This window comes from Sturnira hondurensis, unplaced genomic scaffold, assembly GCF_014824575.4.
Source record: "Sturnira hondurensis isolate 20B ecotype Veracruz unplaced genomic scaffold, ASM1482457v3 Scaffold0006413, whole genome shotgun sequence".
In the NCBI taxonomy this organism is placed as follows: Eukaryota; Metazoa; Chordata; class Mammalia; order Chiroptera; family Phyllostomidae; genus Sturnira; species Sturnira hondurensis.
In genome coordinates this window covers 21,363,149-21,381,987 of record NW_028079044.1, presented here as the reverse complement: position 1 = coordinate 21,381,987, position 18,839 = coordinate 21,363,149, and the positions used below count along the sequence as shown (strand labels likewise).

Sequence of the window (18,839 nt, the reverse complement as noted above, 5' to 3'; positions counted from 1 at the left end):
CAATGGAATGGACCAGAAGGAAGAACAAAACATCCCACCAGAAAGGAATGAAGAAATGAGAATTCAAAACAATGAGGAGAGGCTTAGGAACCTCCAGGACATCTTTAAACGTTCCAACATCCGAATTATAGGGGTACCAGAAGGGGGAAAGAAACAGCCACGAGTGGAAAACGTATTTGAACAAATAATAAAGGAGAACTTCCCCAGTCTGGCAAAGGAAATAGACTTCCAGGAAATCCACGAAGCTCAGAGAGTGCCAAAGAAGTTGGACCCAAGAAGGAACACACCAAGGCACATCATAATTACATTAGCCAACACCAAAATGAAGGAGAGAATCCTAGAAGCATCAAGGGATAAGGGGACAGTCACCTACAAGGAGTACCCATCAGACTGTCAGCAGATTTCTCAAAAGAGACCTTACAGGCAAGAAGGGGCTGGAGAGAAGTATTCCAAGTCCTGAAATCCAAAGACCTACAGCCAAGATTGCTTTATCCAGCAAAACTTTCATTTAGAATGGAAGGAAAGATAAAGTGCTTCTCAGATAAGGTCAAGTTCAAGGAGTTCATCATCACCAAGCCCTTATATGAAATGCTAAAGGGACTTATATAAGAAAAAGAAGATGAAAAATATTAACAGTGAAAGGACAGCAAACTCATAGTTATTAACAACCACACCTAAAACAAAAGCAAATCAAGAGGACAGCTAGATCAGGAGTGGAACCATAGAAATGAAGAACACATGGAGGGTTAGAAACGGGAGTGGGAGGGGGAGAAGGGGGGAGAAGGCACAGGAAATAGCATAGATGGTAGGTAGAAAATAGATAGGGGGGAGGGCCAGAATAGTGGGGGAAATATAGAATCCAAAGAACTTGAGACATGTGGTTATAAACTAAGGGGGGGAGAATGGTGCGGGAGGGAGGGTGTGGGTGGAGGGGATAGAAGGGGGGGAATAGAACAACTGTAATGGTATAATCAATAAAATATATTTAAAAAAATAAAAATAAAAGATAATCACTGTTGGTATTATTTGTTATTTTCTTCTGACCTTCTATTTCCATTCAAATATATTTTATTTCTATATAATTGGAATAGTAATTGCAAACATTTATTGGAGAGCTACAAGATACTAGTATTTTGCCTCAGTGTTTGTATGTGTCAGGTCACATCCCTGCTCTTACTCCTGGGTGTTCCAGCATCCCCCTTCCAAGCTTCCTGGTTCTGTTCTACACACAAGAATTAACTTCATTCTCACAACACTTTACGGGATAGATGCTGTTATTACCCCCATTTTACACACAGCCACTAAAGATCATAGTGACCTGCCCAGGGTCCTACTGCTAGTGTAAAATCATGTTTTATAAATAGTTTGGGTTTTCTTTCTTGCTTTGTATTTTGATTGTATCCATCAAGGGACACCAGGTCAGGGGTCAGCAAACCTTTCTGTGAAAGGCCAGATAGAAACTGTTTACGGCTTTGCAGATCATGTGGTTTGTGTTGCATCTACTGAACTCTTGCTGTTGTGGTGCAGAAGCATCATCCGCAGACAACACATAAATGTGAGTGTGACTGTTATTACAGAAGTTAAGTGATGGACAGGATTTGCCCTGAGGGCCATGGTTTGTGGAGTTCTGGGGTAGATTAGGCTGCAATGCTGGTCCCTATAGCTCTGGCTTCACAGGACAAAAGTTCTTTGCTCATTCTAAAAGCCAGCATGAATCGTAGGAAGACTCATTGCAGTGACTCAAGAACAGTCTGCTTATTGTTTCTTTCCACCTTGTCTTCCAGCTCACTAATTTGGTCCTCTGCTTCATCCAGTCTGCTTGTAATTCATTCTATTGTGTTTTTAATTTCAGAAAAAAAATTTTTTCATTTCTTTCTGCTTTTTGTTTATAGTTTCTACTTCCCTTTTCATACTGTTGTAGTTCTCACTCAGTTCCTTGTCATTGTCTGTGAGTTCCTTGAGCGTTCTTATAACCATTATTTTGAATCCTGTATCTGAGAGTTAGCTTACCTCCATTTCGTTTAGCTCTTTTAGTGGGGAGTCTTTGTTCCTTTTGATTGCAGGTTCTTTTTTTGTCTCCCCACTTTAGGTGACTCTTTTTGTTTGTTCTTGCACGTCTTGATGTTCTGCTCTGCTAGCTGTCTCTGTAGGGTGGACTTCTGTGGTAGGAATTCTGTGGGACTCAGTGGTATGGTCTCTTTGATCTCCTTGTCTGGAAGCTCTTGGGTTGCTCTTTCTTCTGTTTGTGCGGGCTCTTTTGTTGTACTTGGGTTTTTACCTGTTGGTGGTTCCTTTGTTGGTGGATTCTCTCGAGCAGATATGTGGGTGTTCACATCTCCCACCTACGCTTGTATGTAATCAGTGGCAGGAGGAAGGCAAAGTGGATTAAGACAGCGAGAGAGTATTCAGTGGGATTTAAAGTACCAACAAGTAGAAAAGAGATAGGGGATCCTTTGGATTAGTATAGCATTACCCATGATATTTCCCCCAACTGGCCACCTCCATAAAAGGCGAAAAAGAGATAAGACTCTAGTTAGAGGGGAGAAGGATTTTGAGCTGAATCCAGAAGACAGCTTGTGCAAGGTCAGACGATGAGCTACAGTGAGAGTAAAGGATAGAAAGTAGGCCTAGTGTGCAAGAGAATAAAATTAACCATAACAGTAGTGAAGCTCAAGAAGACAGTGAAATAGGCTAGGATCAGGGAGGGGTGCTGTGTAGTATTTACAATAATATGGAACAATACTTACAATCGTACTGGAATAACAATAATATGACAATCTATATGATCTAAATAACAAGAATAGGAAGTACTCACCCTAGGGTAGTGTGCTATTGGAACTCAAGTGAAGTGAAAGAAGGAAAATTAAAATACAATATGAAAGTATCAGGAAAACCAGGGAAACAATGCAATTAAATAAATAAAACTAAACAGAAAGAAGAAAAATCCTAGTGAAATAAAAAGTAAAAATACTAATACAAATAATAATATGCAAGTTCTATGGGGTAGCAGGTGATATTTGTCCGTTTCTCTGATGTTGTGGTTGGCCTTGTGCTCCATCTGTCTCTGGACTTTTCACAGCTCCAGGTGTTATTGTCTCACTTAGGAAATAAAGTGTGTGTGTGTGGGGGGGGTGGCTAGTGGGAGAAGAAGAAAAGCCTCCTGCAGACTTTAAACCTGCCAAGGGAGTTCTGCAGGTCTTCCTGGATGCTGCAGGCTGAGGGGGGCTGGGCTTCGCTTTTCTTCCCCTGGTTTTGCGAGGGTGGAGGCTAGGTCTGGGCGGCAATATTCACAGTTGTCCAGCCAGCCTCCAGCCCAGGTCCTCCATGTGTTGCTAGGCCCCCACTGTCCATCTAAGCCAGGCCAATGCCTTTAACCCCCACCCCCCCAGTTAAGCCGCCTGTGATGTGCACTAATTAGGGAAGACTCACACATCACCTTCTCCCTCTTTAATGTCCTAGGTGCTAGGCACCCTCAAAGTCTCTTCAGGGTAGTTCAGCTCCCCCACTGAGTTAAGCCTTTCTGGTAACTCCCTGAGCCCTGCTGCCCTCAGCCAGCCAGCCAGCCACTGTGCAAGAGTTCCTTAAGCAGCGACTGAGAGCCTTTTTTTTTTTTAGTAGAATCCTCTTGTTTAAGCCAACCGTTCTTAACAAGCATTTGGCTTGTCACACAGCCTAACTTTCTAACCAGACCAGAGACTATCTAGGTCAGGGTCCATCACAAAACTTGTCTCCCTTCTTCAGGTGCCACCCAGCTCCCTAATTTCTCTGGTAATGACTCAGCAGAAACAGTCCGCAGTCCCAGCAGGTGGACACTGCGCTGTGCATCTCCCACTCCGTCTTTTCTCCCCCAGCAACCTCAAGCATCCAGGTGTATCCTGCTGCCGCTCCGTGCTCTGTCCTCCCTGCCTCGGTAGGGGACGGAGCTGCTGATCTGGCTCTCTTCCAAGGATCCTGTGGCAGGCATTAGGCCGGGAGCGGCAGCAGCTCTGGTCCCTGCACTGGTCCCAGGGACCTTACTGTCCCAACACAATCTTCTTACTGTCTGTTTTTCAATGTCCTCTACAATTTTGGCCTCCATACTTCATATAAGCTGGGATTCAGTTGGCTGTACACTCCGTTCCTCACATCTGCTAGGTGTTCCAGCTGAGCACAGGGGGAAGTGGACTCTGCTCCCACCTACCTCGCCACAATCTTCCCTTAATGTTTCTTGCATGTACTGTGCTAAATCACTTTATAAGCATTCCCTCAGTTAGTCCTCATTACAACCCAAGAGATTTTTCAAGCGAGGAATCAGACTTGGTCTCTCAACTCTACTTCAAAAAATTTCAAGCATACAAGACAATTGCAAATATTACAATAAATATCCCTGTGTCTTTCAAGTGAATTCACCATCTGTCAATATTTGTTGCATTTGGTGTGTGTCAAGTACCTGTCTGCATGTCACACAAATGCCACACCTGCTTTTCTTCTGAACTATTTGAGAGGAAGTTACAGATCTTGGGGTACTCACCCTACATTGTATTTAACTGCCATGGCTCTTAATCTCCTTTAATCTAGAACAATCCTTTTTAAAACTATGTTAACATTTTTTAGAGCACTGTAGATGTCTTTCAGAATTCTACAATCTGGAACTGTTCCTAAGTTGAGTCGATTCAAATAGTTTTGGAACAATAGTAGGTAGATGGATGTTGTGTCCTCCCTGTTGCATGTCATCGAGAGGCACATAATGTCAGTTGTCCCCCACACTGGTGAAACAAAGTTCGATCACGTGGTTCAGATTGTACCTCCAAACCGCTGCATTATAAAGGCAGCTTTCCCCTGAAGTTTAGAGCGCTGAGGCTCGCCTCAAAACTCAACATGCTGGGATCAGGGTTAAATCTCAGATCTGCGAGGCTTCGTAGGCTGTGCTCCTAATGACTTTGTCACACCACTTCATCCCATGCCACTGCTCTGAAACATGTTTGTTTTATTTATTTTTTAAAGGGGGAGAGAGGGCCAAACTATTATTTATAATTTGATTACAAAAGATTTTGTTGGCATTAAACTTAGAGGTATTTTAAGTCTGAGTATGGATATAAAGCAAAAACCAGAAACTATGTTTGGTAGACATGGGAAGTGTTCCAGTAATTACAGATTGGAAGGCAGAAAGCAATTTAGAATACGAAACTGGAAAAGATACCAGCATTTAGGCTGCCTGTCACTACCAAACCTAATAAGCAATGACAGCAATTGAATCTTTATGGGCTCTTTATTCATAGGGCCTGCGATCTGAGAAGAGGGCTGGTTCACACCCAGAAGAACTGTCTTGTCTTTTCTTTACAGGCCAATATTTTTATAGCAGGGAATAAACAAGGTGTGGTGAGGGGTTTTGAAGTTCAGGGAGGATTAGGTAGAAGAAACTGCAACATTACTGCCCTGGGCAGTTAGCTGTTCCCATGGGAGGGTGGTCATCTGTCTCTCCCTGGAACACAAAGGCCCAGATGCCTCCACTCATCCAGGCCGTAATCTTTAGCAGTGCCCCAGGAGGTCAGCTGTTTTCCCAGGAGCGAGCGTGGGCCTTGTCTGGAGTTTCTGAAACAAAAGCTTTAACATATACATTATTTACTAAGCTTATAACTATTTACCTAAAACTAAAATTTTCCAGCACTTAAGTCCCCAGTCAATGACTTCATCGCACCACTTCATCCCATACCATTGCTCTTAAACATGTTTGTTTTATTTATTTTTAAAGGGGGGGGGGAGGAGGGCCAAATTATTATTATTTAAAAATTTGATTACAACAGATTTTATAGGCATTAAATTTAGAGGCATTTTAAGTTTGAATAATGATATAAACCCAAAACCAGAAACTACATTTGGTAAAACATGAGAAGCTTTCCAGTAATTACAGATTGGAAGGCAGGAAGTAATTTATGGAAACAGACAAACCCCATCTTCACAATAATTGTGCTGCACATTTGAATGTCAGTAGTGCATTAGTAAACTGTTCACATTTAGGATCTTAACCTTGAGATTCGGCAGCTATTTCTTGAAAACTTTCTTGGTACTCTGTGCAAATAAGTTGGTCTTCCACATGTCTTAGCACACACTTAAAACATCTCCATTGTGTATATACAAAACACCTACCATTTGGGCAAGGCATAGTATATGTACTTTCATAACCAAACTATAATGTACCTCTCAAATATGAACAATATACACACAGTACATGGTATATAGTATTTACAAAATAAAATATAATACAAGCTGTAGTTTTTTAAATCTTTTTTATCTATTTGTCTTTAGAGGGGAAGGGAAGGAGGGAGGGAGAGAAATATCAATGTATGGTTGCCTTCTGTGCATCCCCTGCTGGGAACTGGCCTGCAACCCAGGCATGTGCCGCGACTGGGAATCCAAGGCCCCATCCTTTGGTTCTCAGGCCCGGGCTCAATCTACTGAGCTACACCAGCCAGGGCCGATTTTTCTCTTTTCTAAGCGAGGGCTGGCCAGGCGCCGCGGGAGGCCGCGGACGAGGGGAAAGGCTCGCTTCCCCAGTTCCCGTGCATTGGCAAGAGCCGAGGCCGAGGCGGCCGCCTGGTTCCTGACGTCCAGGACGGCGCTCCGCTCCCTTCCGCTCCGCCGGTTGAGCCCCGCCCGCTCTCTAGGCTCGGCCAGTGCTGCTGGTACCGGTGGAAGCGGCTGGGCAGCTGCCCCGCGAGGTTGGCCCGCGTCTTCTTTTTTCGCGGCTTCTTCGGGGAGGCCCGAGAGGTGTCCGCGCCCGGGAGAGGCTGCTGTTGGGCAGAGGTGCCGGGGCGCCAGTCTGAGGGGTAAGACACGGACTGTCCCCTCGGAGGTGAGGAAGAGGGTGGTGGGGCAGTGCCCTGGGGTCCAAAATCCGGGGCGAAAGCGGCGGAGCCGACGTCACCGGCGGCAGGGCCCGGAAGTGACAGGGAGGGGAAAAGCCCGGGGAAACGGCGGCAGCCCCGGGACTAGAGGTTCCTGCTGCGGGAGGCGACGGCCCAGCGCTGGGAGGAAGGTGGCTGCTCCGCAGGGGGAGGAGCGAGTACAGCTGGAGGCGCCGCCCGCCGCTCAGGGGGCCCGAGCGAGCGCGGGTGGTGCGTGTTTGTTTCACTGCTGTGTAACCCCACCGCATCCACAATTCTGTTACACATTCGTGTTGCTTTTATTTTTGCCCCCTAACAAGTAAATCTTGGTACATGTTGCTCATTCTTTAGCATAGCTTCCCCGAAGCGGAATTATTGGGAAAGAGGATGTGCACCTTAAAGGCTTTTAATACCAAAAAGGTGCGCCATTTTGCATACCCAGTAGCAGCGTGCAAGCTCGCGAATCTCTGCCAGTCCTTTTAACTTTAAAGCATTTTGCCATTGTGGCATGTCGGACAACTGATGAAGTAGAGCTCATATGTTTATTGATTTGCATGTTATGAAAAGCGGTTTTACAGGCCTGGTTTATGTAACGATAGACGGTGTTTTCGGCTCCTTTTAACAAGAAGAAAACAAAGCAATGCCATTTTGTGGGAGGAAGTTTACATAAGCTCCTCAAGTCTTTTAGAGAAAGTCTTTTTTAGCCAAGTTAGGAGCAGTTTCCTTTACATTAACCTGGTAGCTGCAGAGCCCAAAGGCTCCACTGGCAAAGGCAAACTGTTGCTAGAGTGCGTTTGGAGTTGGGAGGGAAGGGATGCAGGTTGGTAGACCACGGTGATTTGGCTCCTTAGTCAAGGATTACATACCAAAGCAGAAAGCTGTGTCTTCCACTCTGCTCTGGAACACCGTGGGGAAATGCACTCTGTTAGCCTGATGAACATTGTTGCTCCTCATCTGCCAAGTCTTCAACTGAGTTGCCGCAGGTGAAGGGTCTTTAGACCCTAACAGCTACGCCCCTCACCACACTGAAAATTACAGGGACTGTTCATAAGCCCTGTGCCTTCTTTTTAGGCTGTTCAAGAACCTGCTAACAGCACCTTCTGCACCCCAACTAATTACTAGTAATCACAGAGGTGAATGGAGAACAGGTTCCTGCCCTGTCCTGGCCCAGCTCCTTGACACTGGGGTTGATGATTAATAAATCAGGACCCACCCAATGAGGTGGCCTCCAGGAGCTGGTCCTCAGAGGCAGTGCAGGCCCTGCACACTCTTCTTGAATGCCAGTCAGTGGCTGAGGTAGGAGGTGCGGTGGAGGCCACTGTGGACATTGGAGGCTTTGGGGGTAACAGGTAAGAGGACACGGGTGGAGAGACAGTGCTCTGGGTGTGGCCTGCAGCCCCAGGACCTCCTGGCTCTCAGGGCAGGGCCCGTTTCGGTGTTTGGCTCTTATGCCACTTCAACAGCCTAAAAAGTTGCAGTCAAGGGGGAAGGAGCCTTTGCTGAAACCTACGCCTGGGAACACAGGGTTCCTGCCATGTATGGGCCCTGGCAGAGGGAGCAAAGGGTAGGGGACACATGCCCTCCCTGCTGCTGCACAGGGTCACCCCGACACACCAAGAAGCTGAGGAGAGACAAGAGAAAAGGACAGAGGGTGGGGTGGAGGTTAATTTTTATACCAGAGTTTTGTATATGTTGTTTAATCAAATTCTCAAAACAACCTCAGAAGGCAGGCTTTGATTTAATGCTGCTGTGCAGACGAAGAAGCAGAGGCTTAGGGGGGTTAAGTGACATGCTCAAGGTCACACAGCAGGAGAGGAATGGAGTCGGATCCCATGCAGGTCTTTCTGACCCTGTTCCTTCTCCCGTGTCTGTGGCCAACTTCCTGCCAGGCAGAAGCACAAAGACAAGCCCTTGAAGCAGGGTCTCTGGTTCCTGGGAGGTGGGAGAGATGGGCATTCTCACATGGCTTCCTCTCTTCCCCAGGGCTGCCTGGGGTGCAGGGACGCCTAGCTCTCTGGTGGACTGTGAGATTCAGACACACAACGTCTTCCATGGCTCCTTACCGCATCCGCAAGTATCAGGAGAGTGATCGCCAATGTGTCCTGGACTTGTTCTCCCAGGGCATGATTGAACATGCCCCCACCACCTTCCGCCACCTCCTGAAGCTGCCGAGAATACTTGTATTCTTGCTTGGGTTGCCCCTCGCCCTATTCCTGGTCTCTGGGTCCTGGTTCCTAGCCCTCGTGGCCGGCCTTACCCTCCTCGCTGCCTTGAGGTTCTTTGCCAAATACCCCTGGACTGAGTACGTGGCCCACGCTTTGCGCACAGACATGTCTGACATCAGCAAAACCTACCTCAGTGGGCCTGGCTCCTGCTTCTGGGTCGCTGAATCTGATGGGCAGGTGGTGGGCACAGTGGGGGCTCTACCAGTGGAGGAGCCCACCCCGCAGAAGAGGCAGCTGCAGCTGTTTCACTTAAGTGTGTCCTTGGAGCACCGAGGCCAAGGGATAGCGAAAGCCCTGGTCAGAACTCTCCTGCAGTTTGCAAGGGACCAGGGCTACAGTGAGGTTGTGCTCAGCACCAGCATGCTGCAGTACTCGGCCATAGCGTTCTACCAGGGCATGGGCTTCCAGGAGACAGGCCAGAACACCTTAGAAATCTGGGCGATAATTCCTTTCCGTATATTACAGTTTACTTACCAGCTCCCTTCTGCTCAGGTCTCTCAGGCATCATAGCTTGTCATCTGTTTCCTGGTGCATCAGCCAGGACAGGATGGGCTCTGCAGCAGTAACAAGCTAACCCTGAGTTCTCCCTGTAACAGTAAAAGCTTTTGCTTGTAAACATGGAAGTCCCCGGGGTGGGGTGTGGTTCTGCTCCTTTCCTTCTTTTGGGGTCATCATGATTGCATTTATCTAGTGACACAAATGTTGCGTAAAACCAATCACAAAAGCATAATAAACATTTACTTGGTCTCTGAGTGTGTGGGTCAGCTGTGTAGCCTGCGCTTGGCTAGGCAGCTCTTTTTGTTTGGCCTTGTTCATCTGGGTTAGGGTGGCTGGTTCGTGTGTCATGGTGTTGGCCGAAGGACAGTTACCCGGCTTTCTCATGTTCCAGCAGGGTCATTCAGGCACGGTTCCAGGGTAATTGCAGGTGAACATTCATCTGCAATTAAAGTCCTAAAGCAAAGCAGAAACAAGCAAATGCTTCCTGAAGCCTTCGTAGGTCTCATATCTGCTAGCATCCCAGGCTCAGCAAGAGGAAAGGGACTTGTGTCTTCAGTGAGAGGAGCTGCGGAGCCCCATGACAGAGGGGCTTGGAGAGGAGTTTGGGCTGACTCCAGGTGAGAAAGGCTGAGGCCAGCGATGCCCTTCATCTGCCTGGCCCCCAGCTGCCCTGCTGGAGGGAAAGAAGACAGCCAGCGACAGAGTGTGGGATGTTGACTCCTGGGCTAGATCTGGAATTTCTGCCAGCCACATCCCACTGGCTGGGACCCCATCATGTGGTCCCCACAGGTCTGAAGGGAGGCTGGGAAATTCATGTCCTGGAAGAGAACGGGCAAGTTTCCCAGATCTGCCACCCCTGGGACCCCACCGCTGTCCCCAAATGCTCAGATATTTTCACAGGTATCTCAAGCAGAACTGCCTCATCCCCTTAAGCCTCTGACTAACTGTGAGGAGGAGCTGGGGCCCAGGACTGGGGCGTGCAGCCCCGTGCACCCTTCCCAGCCTGCTCACCACCAGCATGGGTATCCCACACGTGGTCTGGAGCCTCTTACCGGGTCCCCCCACCTAGAGGCTACTTTCAGGAGCTGGAAATCCAGGTGCCCTCTCAGATGGATCTTGTGACACACAGCAGTGTCTGTGCCCTGGTTTACTCTGCTCTGCCCCCTTCTGGGAACTTAGGTCCTCTGCGGGGGTCAGCCAGGCCACAACCCTGGCCTCATCCTGCCACTTTGTGTTGGCCTCTGCACATTACATCTAAATGGAGCCCTCCAACCACGTCTAATATAGGGCTGCTCCAAAACCTCTCTCTCACCCAAAACCACCAGCCTCAATTTTATCCCTCCATCTCAGCTTCTAGTCTCTCCGGCCTTAGAGTCGCCCCACAGGTCCCTCTGCCACCCATCTTCCTCCTCCAGGCCTGTGTCTTGCACCTCCCACGTGATTCTCAGAGAACTTGACCATGGAAACCACTTGTTTAACTGTGCCCCCACTTCTGGGTTTTAAAGCACACTTCTGGGCCTTTAGTTGTGTTCCAGCTTCGAATTTAATGGCAGGGCCTAGGGTCCATCCGCCCTGAGGGGCAGGGCGAGGCAGGGTTCTTTGAGTCCTTTAAACTTGAGCCCCAACAGGAGGGGTCCCGCTTGGGCATCACTAGTCCTGGAGCCAAGGGAGTCCACAGTGAACCCGAGGCTTTGAAAGGTCTTTAAAGTAACGATTAAGTAGCTGTGCAGTGTGGTCCATGACCTCCGGGGGCTTCGGGGCCAGAGGAGGCTAGGAGAACAAGGAGTGCGGGGGCAGACATGCTGTCAAAAGTGGGGACAAGGGACTGCTGACCACACGGTAGGACACCGAGAGGGCACCTAACCGCCTCTCTGGGGAGGGCTTCGCAGAGGGGCCAGGGCTTCTGCTCCTGAAATCCAAACCCGGAGCGAGCGTGCCCAGTACCTGCTCTGGTCGCCAGCACTCTGAGCTGCTTTCACGGAGTGGAAGCTTTCTTTCTGCCCACAGCCTTCGCGCATGCTGTTCCCTCCGTCTGGAATATTCTCCTTCCACCGCCCTCTATGTCTTCTATTCAGCTTCTACACTTCTCAGCTGGGTGGCAGGATAATCGTGTTCGGATAATTCCTGAGCCTCAATTGTACATGGTGAATGTACTAAATGCCACTGAATTGTAGACTTTAAAATAATTTATGTGAAATTCAACTCTAAAAGGTAAAAGAATTTAGATAGCTCTAAAATCCCAAGGAATATACAAAAGGTTAAAGAGAGCAAAGGTGTTGAGAGGTTCTTACTGGGAGAGGTGCTGCTGCGCTAAGTCTGCCCTTCCCAAGCAAAGTGCGGAGGGGGCGCCACGTTCAACCCCAAGGCCGCCATAGGAGAGAGAGGACTGGGGCGCCCGTGTCTCTCTGTGGTCGGAGCAAAAGCACAGACCCCAGGAGTCTCAAAGTCATTGGGGGCGCCTCTGGGCCTGAAACTTTGGCAGAGGCAGGACGTTGCCGGTGTGTGCCTGTGTGTGTGTGTTGGCAGGGCTGTGTCTGAACGGGGCTGTAGGCTGTGGCTCCTGCAGGCCCGTGGGATGCAGACGGAGGTGAGGCAGGGCGTTTGCCGGACTGCACTGTACGGGTCTGTGGTTTGTGCAGGGACCCGCTGGGGCAGGTGTGGGAGACTGAGTTTTCCAGGCAGCAGAGGGCATGGGCCATGGCAGTTTTCTGGGTCAGGTACTGGAACCCAGCGGGAAGGAAACCCAGAATGCTGACTCCAAACCTCCCTTCACTGTTATTCAGCTAATAAGTAATTTGCTCAGTCTAAAGGTTGAGGATTTATTCTGAACTTGGTTAAAATTTAAACACATAAAGGTTTCCTTTTATATAACAGTGTATAGTTTAACCTGGACTTAATCCTTTTCCCTCCCGTGCTCACGTCACTGCTGGGCTCATTCAGGCAGGGCCACCAGCCCTGCTCCCCCAGCCCGCTCTTCTGCTTCATCCTCTTTCTCCTTGTGTTCTTTTTATATACATAAAATGTATCCTTTAACAACTCTTAAATGTCAGATTAGTGGCATTAACTACATTAAGTACATCGACAATGTTGTCTACACATCACCACTGTCTCTGTGCAGGGCTTTTCTGCACCCAAAACAAGGACTGTACCCACTAAGCAGTAACTCCCCGTCACGCCCTCTTCCCCCTGGACCCACTCTTCCATTTTCTGTCTCTAGGAATTTGCCTATTCTAGGTATCTTATTTCAGTGGGACCACGCACTGTTTGTCCTCTTGTGACTGGCTTATTTCATTCAGCATCACGTGTTCAGGGATCGTCCATGGTGTAGCAGGTGCCAGACTTTCATTAACATCTGGAATTTCAGGAGGATTCTGCGGTATCCACACCACACTTTGGTTAGTAATGCATCTGCTGATAGACATCTAGTTTCCACCTTTTGACAAGAGTTACCATATTTTGCTGTGTATAATGCACACGTTTTTGCCCCAATTTTTGAGGGAACAATAAGGATGTGCATTATACATGGGTATAACAGTTATGTACCATGAGTATAATAACCCCATGTAAAATGTGTATAAAAATGTGGGTACACATTATACACGGAAAAAAATAATTTATTTTGAAACCATTTAGCAGGGAAAAACATTTACACTTAACTAGGGGCATAGTGAATTTTTACTCAGGAGTCAGGGTGCCAAGTGTGAGAGGCTGGGGGGTGTCATTCCTGAATAACCGTGTGCATGTACTACAGATCTCATGGTTCCTTCTGGGAAAAAAATCAATGTGGAAATGAATACTCTTATTTGTGCACTGGGGATACATTAATTTAGATTTTGCTGAATATGAGTCTTGTTATAAGAAGTTTATTTTAGAAACAATTATGTAGGAAATAATGGACTTGTGGTGGACAGGTTTTGAGACTAGTAGCTGATTGGAGAAAGTGGGAAGGCATTTACTTTCAGCATCAGAGGAAACTGGACAGGGACACTGTGTATGGTCTGAGCCACCTAAAGCTGAGGTTAAAAGGACCACAGGGAAGAACAGAGCCTGAAGGTTTCTCCCTCCGGCCAACATCTCCCCTCTGGGGAATCTCAACTTGGTGGAGTGTGAACCAGGGTCAGAGACACTGGTTGCTTGAAGCAGCAGCCCCATTAAGTAGAGAAGCATCCATGGGGAAAAGCGAAAATCCCCATGTCTTGTAGGTCTAGGAAACAGGAGGCCAGAGTCACCTGCCGGGGTGCTGGGGTGGAACCTTGATGCTACCAGAAGTGTGGGGGCTCAAGGAAACCGAGCTTGGTAGGAAGGTTGGTGCCAGTGGGGCTCTCAACCTGGAGCATTCTGATTTATTAGTATAATGTCCTCTAGGCCCACCCACGCTGTTGCAAATCGTAAGAATTCATGTTTTGTGGCTGAGTAATAGTCCTGGGCATATGTGTGTATCACCATTTCTTTTATCTACTCATTTACGGGTGGGCACTTGGGTAGCTTCCACATCTAGGCTATCGTTTATAATGCCTCAGAGGACATAGGGGTGTGTGTATCTTTTTGAATTAACGTTTTGGGTCTCTAGGAATGAATGTATACTCAGAAGTGGAATTGCTAGGTCATAAGGCAGATCTGTTTTTAATTCTTTAAGGGACCTCCATACCGTTTTCCACAGTGGCTGCACCAGTCTGTGTTCCTACTAACAGTGCAGAAAAGTTCACTTTTCTCCACAACATCAACACTTGTTTATTGATTTAGTGACGATAGCCATTCTGCCTTGTGTGAGGCGATGATGTCTCACTGTGGTTTTAGTTTTCATGTCTCTGATGATTAGTGACACTGAGCACTTTTTCATATGTCTATTGGCTCTCTGTATATCTTCTTTGGAATGACTATTCAGGTCCTCTGCCCATTTTTAAATTGGATTGTTTGTATTTTTGTGTTGAGCTATATGAATTCTTTATAAATTTTGGATATTAACTCTTTATGGGAATATCTCATTTAGTAGGCTGTCATTTCATTTTGTTGGTGGTTTGGTTGTCTTTTCATTTTATTAGTGATTTCCTTTGCTGTACAAAAATGTTTAGTTTGATGTAGTCCCATTTGTTAATTTTTTTTGTTCCCTTGCCCAAAAAGTTATGGCCAAAAAAATATTGCTAATAGAAAATGTCAGAGATTTTATTGTGTTTTCTCCCAGAAATTTTATGGTTTTGAGTCTACTATTTAAGTCTTTAATTCCTGTTGAGTTTATTCTTGTATATGATGTAAGAAGGTGCTCTAGTTTCATTTCCTTGCATGTATCTGTCCAATTTTCCCAACACCACTTATTGAAAGACAGTCTTTGCTCCATTGTCTATTCTTGCCTCTTTTGTTAAATATTATTTGACCAGGTAGGTGTGGGTGTACTTCTGGGCTCTCTATTCTGTTACATTGACCAATATGTCTGTTTCTATGGCACTACCATGCTGTTTTAATTACTATGGCCTTGTAGTATAGTTTAATACCAGATAGCATGATACCTCCAACTTTGTTCTGTCTCAAGATTACTGTGGCTATTTGAGGTCTAATGTGGTTTCATATAAATTTTTGGATTATTTATTCTAGTTCTGTGAAGAATGTCATTGGTATTATGACAGGGATTGCATTGAATCTACAGATAGCTTTGGCTAATGTGGATATTTTAATAATGTTAATTCTATCCACGGGCATGGTACATACTTCATTTATTCATATCTTCTTCAATGTTTTATAATTTTCTTTCACATTCCCCCCCTTTAGTTCATGTCCATGTGTCATAAGTTCTTTGGCTTCCACATTTCCTATACTATTCTTTAGGAAATAGTATAATAGCCCTCCTCCTGTCTATTTCCTACCTACCATCTACACTACTTATTCTCTGGACCTTTTCCCCCTTTCTCCTCCTCTCACTCCCCTGTTGGTAACCTTCCATGTGATCTCCATTTCTATGGTTCTGTTCCTGTTCTAGTTGTTTGCTTAGTTTGCTTTTGTTTTAGGTGTGGTTGTTAATAAGTGTTTGCTGTCATTTTATTATACATGTTTTTTATCTTCTTTTTCTTAGATAAGTCCTTTTAACATTTCCTATAATAAGGGCTTGGTGATGATGAACTCTTTAACTTGACCTTATCTGGGAAGCACTTTATCAGCCCTTCCATTCTAAATGAAAGCTTTGCTGGATAGAGCAATCTTGGCTGTAGGTCCTTGCCTTTCATGACTTGGAATACTTCTTTCCAGCCCCTTCTTGCCTGCAACGTCTCTTTTGAGAAATCAGCTGACAGTCTGATGGGAACTCCTTTGTAGGTTACTGCCTCTTTCTCTCTTGCTATTTCTAGGATTCTCACCTTCATTTTAATCTTGGGTAACTTAATGATGATGTGCCTTGGTGTGTTCCTCCTTGGGTCCACCTTCTTTGGGACTCTTTGAGCTTCCTGGATTTCCTAGAAGTCTATTTCTTTTGCCAGATTAGGGAAGTTCTCCTTTATTATTTGTTCAAATATGTTTTCCACTCATGGCTGTTCCTCTTCCCCTTCTGGTGCCCCTATAATTCAGATGTTGGAATGTTTAAAGATGTCCTGGAGGTTCCTAAGCCTCTCCTCATTTTTTTGAATTCTTGTTTCTTCATTCTCTTCTGTTTGGATGTTTCTCTCTTCCTTCTGGTCCACTCCATTGATTTGAGTCCCAGTTGTCTTCCCATCACAATTGGTTCCCTGTACATTTTCCTTCATTTCACTTAGCATAGCCTTCATTTTTTCATCTAATTTGCGACCAAACTCAACCAATTCTGTGAGCATCCTGATCACCAGTGCTTTGAACTGTGCATCTGATAGGTTGGCTATCTCTTCGTTGCTTAGTTGTATTTGCTCTGTGATCTGTTCTTCCATTTGGGCCATTTTTTTTGTCTTCTTGTGCTTGTTACATTGAGGGGTGGGGCCTTAGGTGTTCACCAGGGTGGGGCAACACAGTTGCTGGGTTATGATGCTGTACGTGGGGGTGGGGTCCAAGAGGGAACAATTGCTCTGCTCTGTCAGATCTCAGTCCCCTCCGCCACTCCCACCAGCAAACTGGGCCCTTCTGGTTCTGGCTCACAGGTGGGTGGGCTTGTGTAGGACTCTGTGGGTCTTTCCAACAAACTCTCCTGTGAGGCTGGGAGTCTCTCCCGGCGCTTCAACCCCCAACAGGTGTTTTCAATGGGTGTTGTGAGGCTTTATTTCCCTGCACTGGGGCCCTGGGTTGTGTGGTATGTCTCGCTCCCCAATTTCACCTGTTTTATTTGAGCATGAATGTGGGACTGCTGCCCGGTCGGCCACCTTGTACACAGTGCCTCACTTCACAGTTGCTGCCTTGCTCTGTCCACCCATTGCCACCCTGCACCTGGGGTCTGCCTTTGTGCCCAGTGCCACCACTTTTTGTGCCAGGGCCCCTCTCCACTGGGCTGCCTGACTCTGTCCTGCTTACCTGTCTGAATGAATGTGTCTATTTTATCTCCTTGGTTGTCCGACTTCCATACAGTTCAATTTTGTCCGTTCTGGTTGTTATTTTGTTTCTAAATTGTTGTTGTCCTTATTTTGGTTGTGGAAGGAGGCTACTTACACCTCCATCTTGGCCAGGGGTCAATGTTTTATAATTTTCCGAGTACAGGTCTTTACTTCCCTGGTTAAATTTATTCCTGGATATTTTATATTAAAAGAAAATGTTTATACTAAATTCAATTTCTTTGCTGATTTTTAAAAAGATTTTATTTATTTATCTTTAGAGGGGAAGGGAAGGAGAGAGGGAGAGAAATATCAATGTATGGTTGCCCCTTGTGCATCCCCTGCTGGGAACTGGCCTGCAACCCAGGCATGTGCCCTGACTGGGAATCGAACCATGATTCTCTGGTTTGCAGGCCCACGCTCAATCCACCGACCTACACCAGCTGGTATGTTTTTTCCTGCAGTTGTAAATAGGATTGTTTTCTGTTTCTCTTTCTGATAGTTCATTATTATTGTATAAAATGCGACTTCTGAATATTTATTTTGTATCCTGCTACTTTAGTGAATTCATTGATCAGTTCTAGTAGTGTTTTGTGGAGTCTCTAGGGTTCTCTACATGTGGTATCATGGCGTCTGCACATAATGACAGTCTAGTTTGTCCCTCCCAATCTGAAGGCCTTTACTTCTTATTTCCTAATTGCTGTGGCTAGGATTTCCACATCTTTTAAATTTTAAAACTTCTGTTGACATTTTAAATATTTTAATGTAGGCTTTTAAATTCTGAGAGATATATATTCTTTTTTAATTTTTAACATTTTAATTGTTCCAAGAGATATAATCTACAGATTTATCGATGTCTGTGGTTTTTCTTTCTTGTAAGTTATAATTCCTTTCATTATATTTTATTTATATTTTTATTCTGGAAAATATGCTTTTTTCCCACAATGTATATTTTTCCAAAATATGTATTTTACTGTGGAAAATATATTCTGGAAATATACAAAAATAAAAGTTGGCATTTTAACCACTTAAAAATATTTTATTTATTTTACTTTTAGAGAGAAGGGAAGGGGAGAGGCAGAGAAACATAAATGTGAAAGAGAAATGCCAATTGGTTGTTTCTCATACACACCCCAACCAAGTACTGAACTGATACCCAGGCACTTGCCCTGACTGGGAATCTAACTGGCCACCCTGTGCTTTGTGGGACACACCCAACCAACTGAGCCACACTAGATAGGGCAGCATTTTAACCACCGTTTTAAAGAAGATATGTAAAATTATTTTTAGATAGGGGAAGGGAGGGAGAAGAGAAGGAGAGAGACATCTATGTGTGGTTGCCTCTTACACGCTTCCCACTGGGCACCTGGCCTGCAACCCAGGCATGTGCCCTGACTGGGAATCGAACTGGTGACCCTTCTGTTCACGGGCCAGCCCCCAGTCCACTGAGCTACACCAGTCAGGGCCATCTTAACCATTTTTAATTGTACAATTGAGTGGCACTAATACAGTCACATTGTTGTGTAACCATCACCAATATCCATCCCCAGAACATTTTTGTCATTCCAAACAGAAAGTGTGGGCCCAGTAAATAATAACTCCTTGTTCCCTCCTCCCCGACAGCTGCCATCCTACTTTCTGTCTCTATGAATCTGCCTGCTCTAGGGACCTCATATAAATGGAGTCACACAGTATTTGGTTTTCTGTGTTTCTTTTTTCCCTTTCACTCTAGATGACTGTTCCTAAACTTTTATGTCATTGGATTTTTGTCCATTTTA

The 18,839-nt window shown here is 45.9% G+C and overlaps 1 protein-coding gene across 2 annotated transcripts; it reads left to right on the top strand.

Moving 5' to 3' along the window:
* Positions 1-6,423: 6,423 nt before the first annotated feature.
* On the top strand, positions 6,424-9,834 carry NAT8 (N-acetyltransferase 8 (putative)). Of its 2 annotated transcripts, none has more exons than XM_037048211.1 (2): positions 6,424-6,806; positions 8,847-9,834. In XM_037048211.1, the coding sequence occupies exon 2, from the start codon at positions 8,915-8,917 to the stop codon at positions 9,596-9,598; it is 684 nt and encodes a 227-aa protein (XP_036904106.1). In that variant the 5' UTR covers positions 6,424-6,806; positions 8,847-8,914; the 3' UTR covers positions 9,599-9,834. The 2 variants fall into 2 exon arrangements, with proteins under 2 accessions (XP_036904106.1, XP_036904105.1); XM_037048210.1 differs by lacking the exon at positions 6,424-6,806 and adding an exon at positions 7,984-8,212.
* Positions 9,835-18,839: the final 9,005 nt, after the last annotated feature.

Coding starts and splice junctions, on each gene's coding strand:
- NAT8 (XM_037048211.1), top strand. CDS start 8,915: ATGGCTCCTTACCGCATCCGCAAGTATCAGGAGAGTGATCGCCAATGT.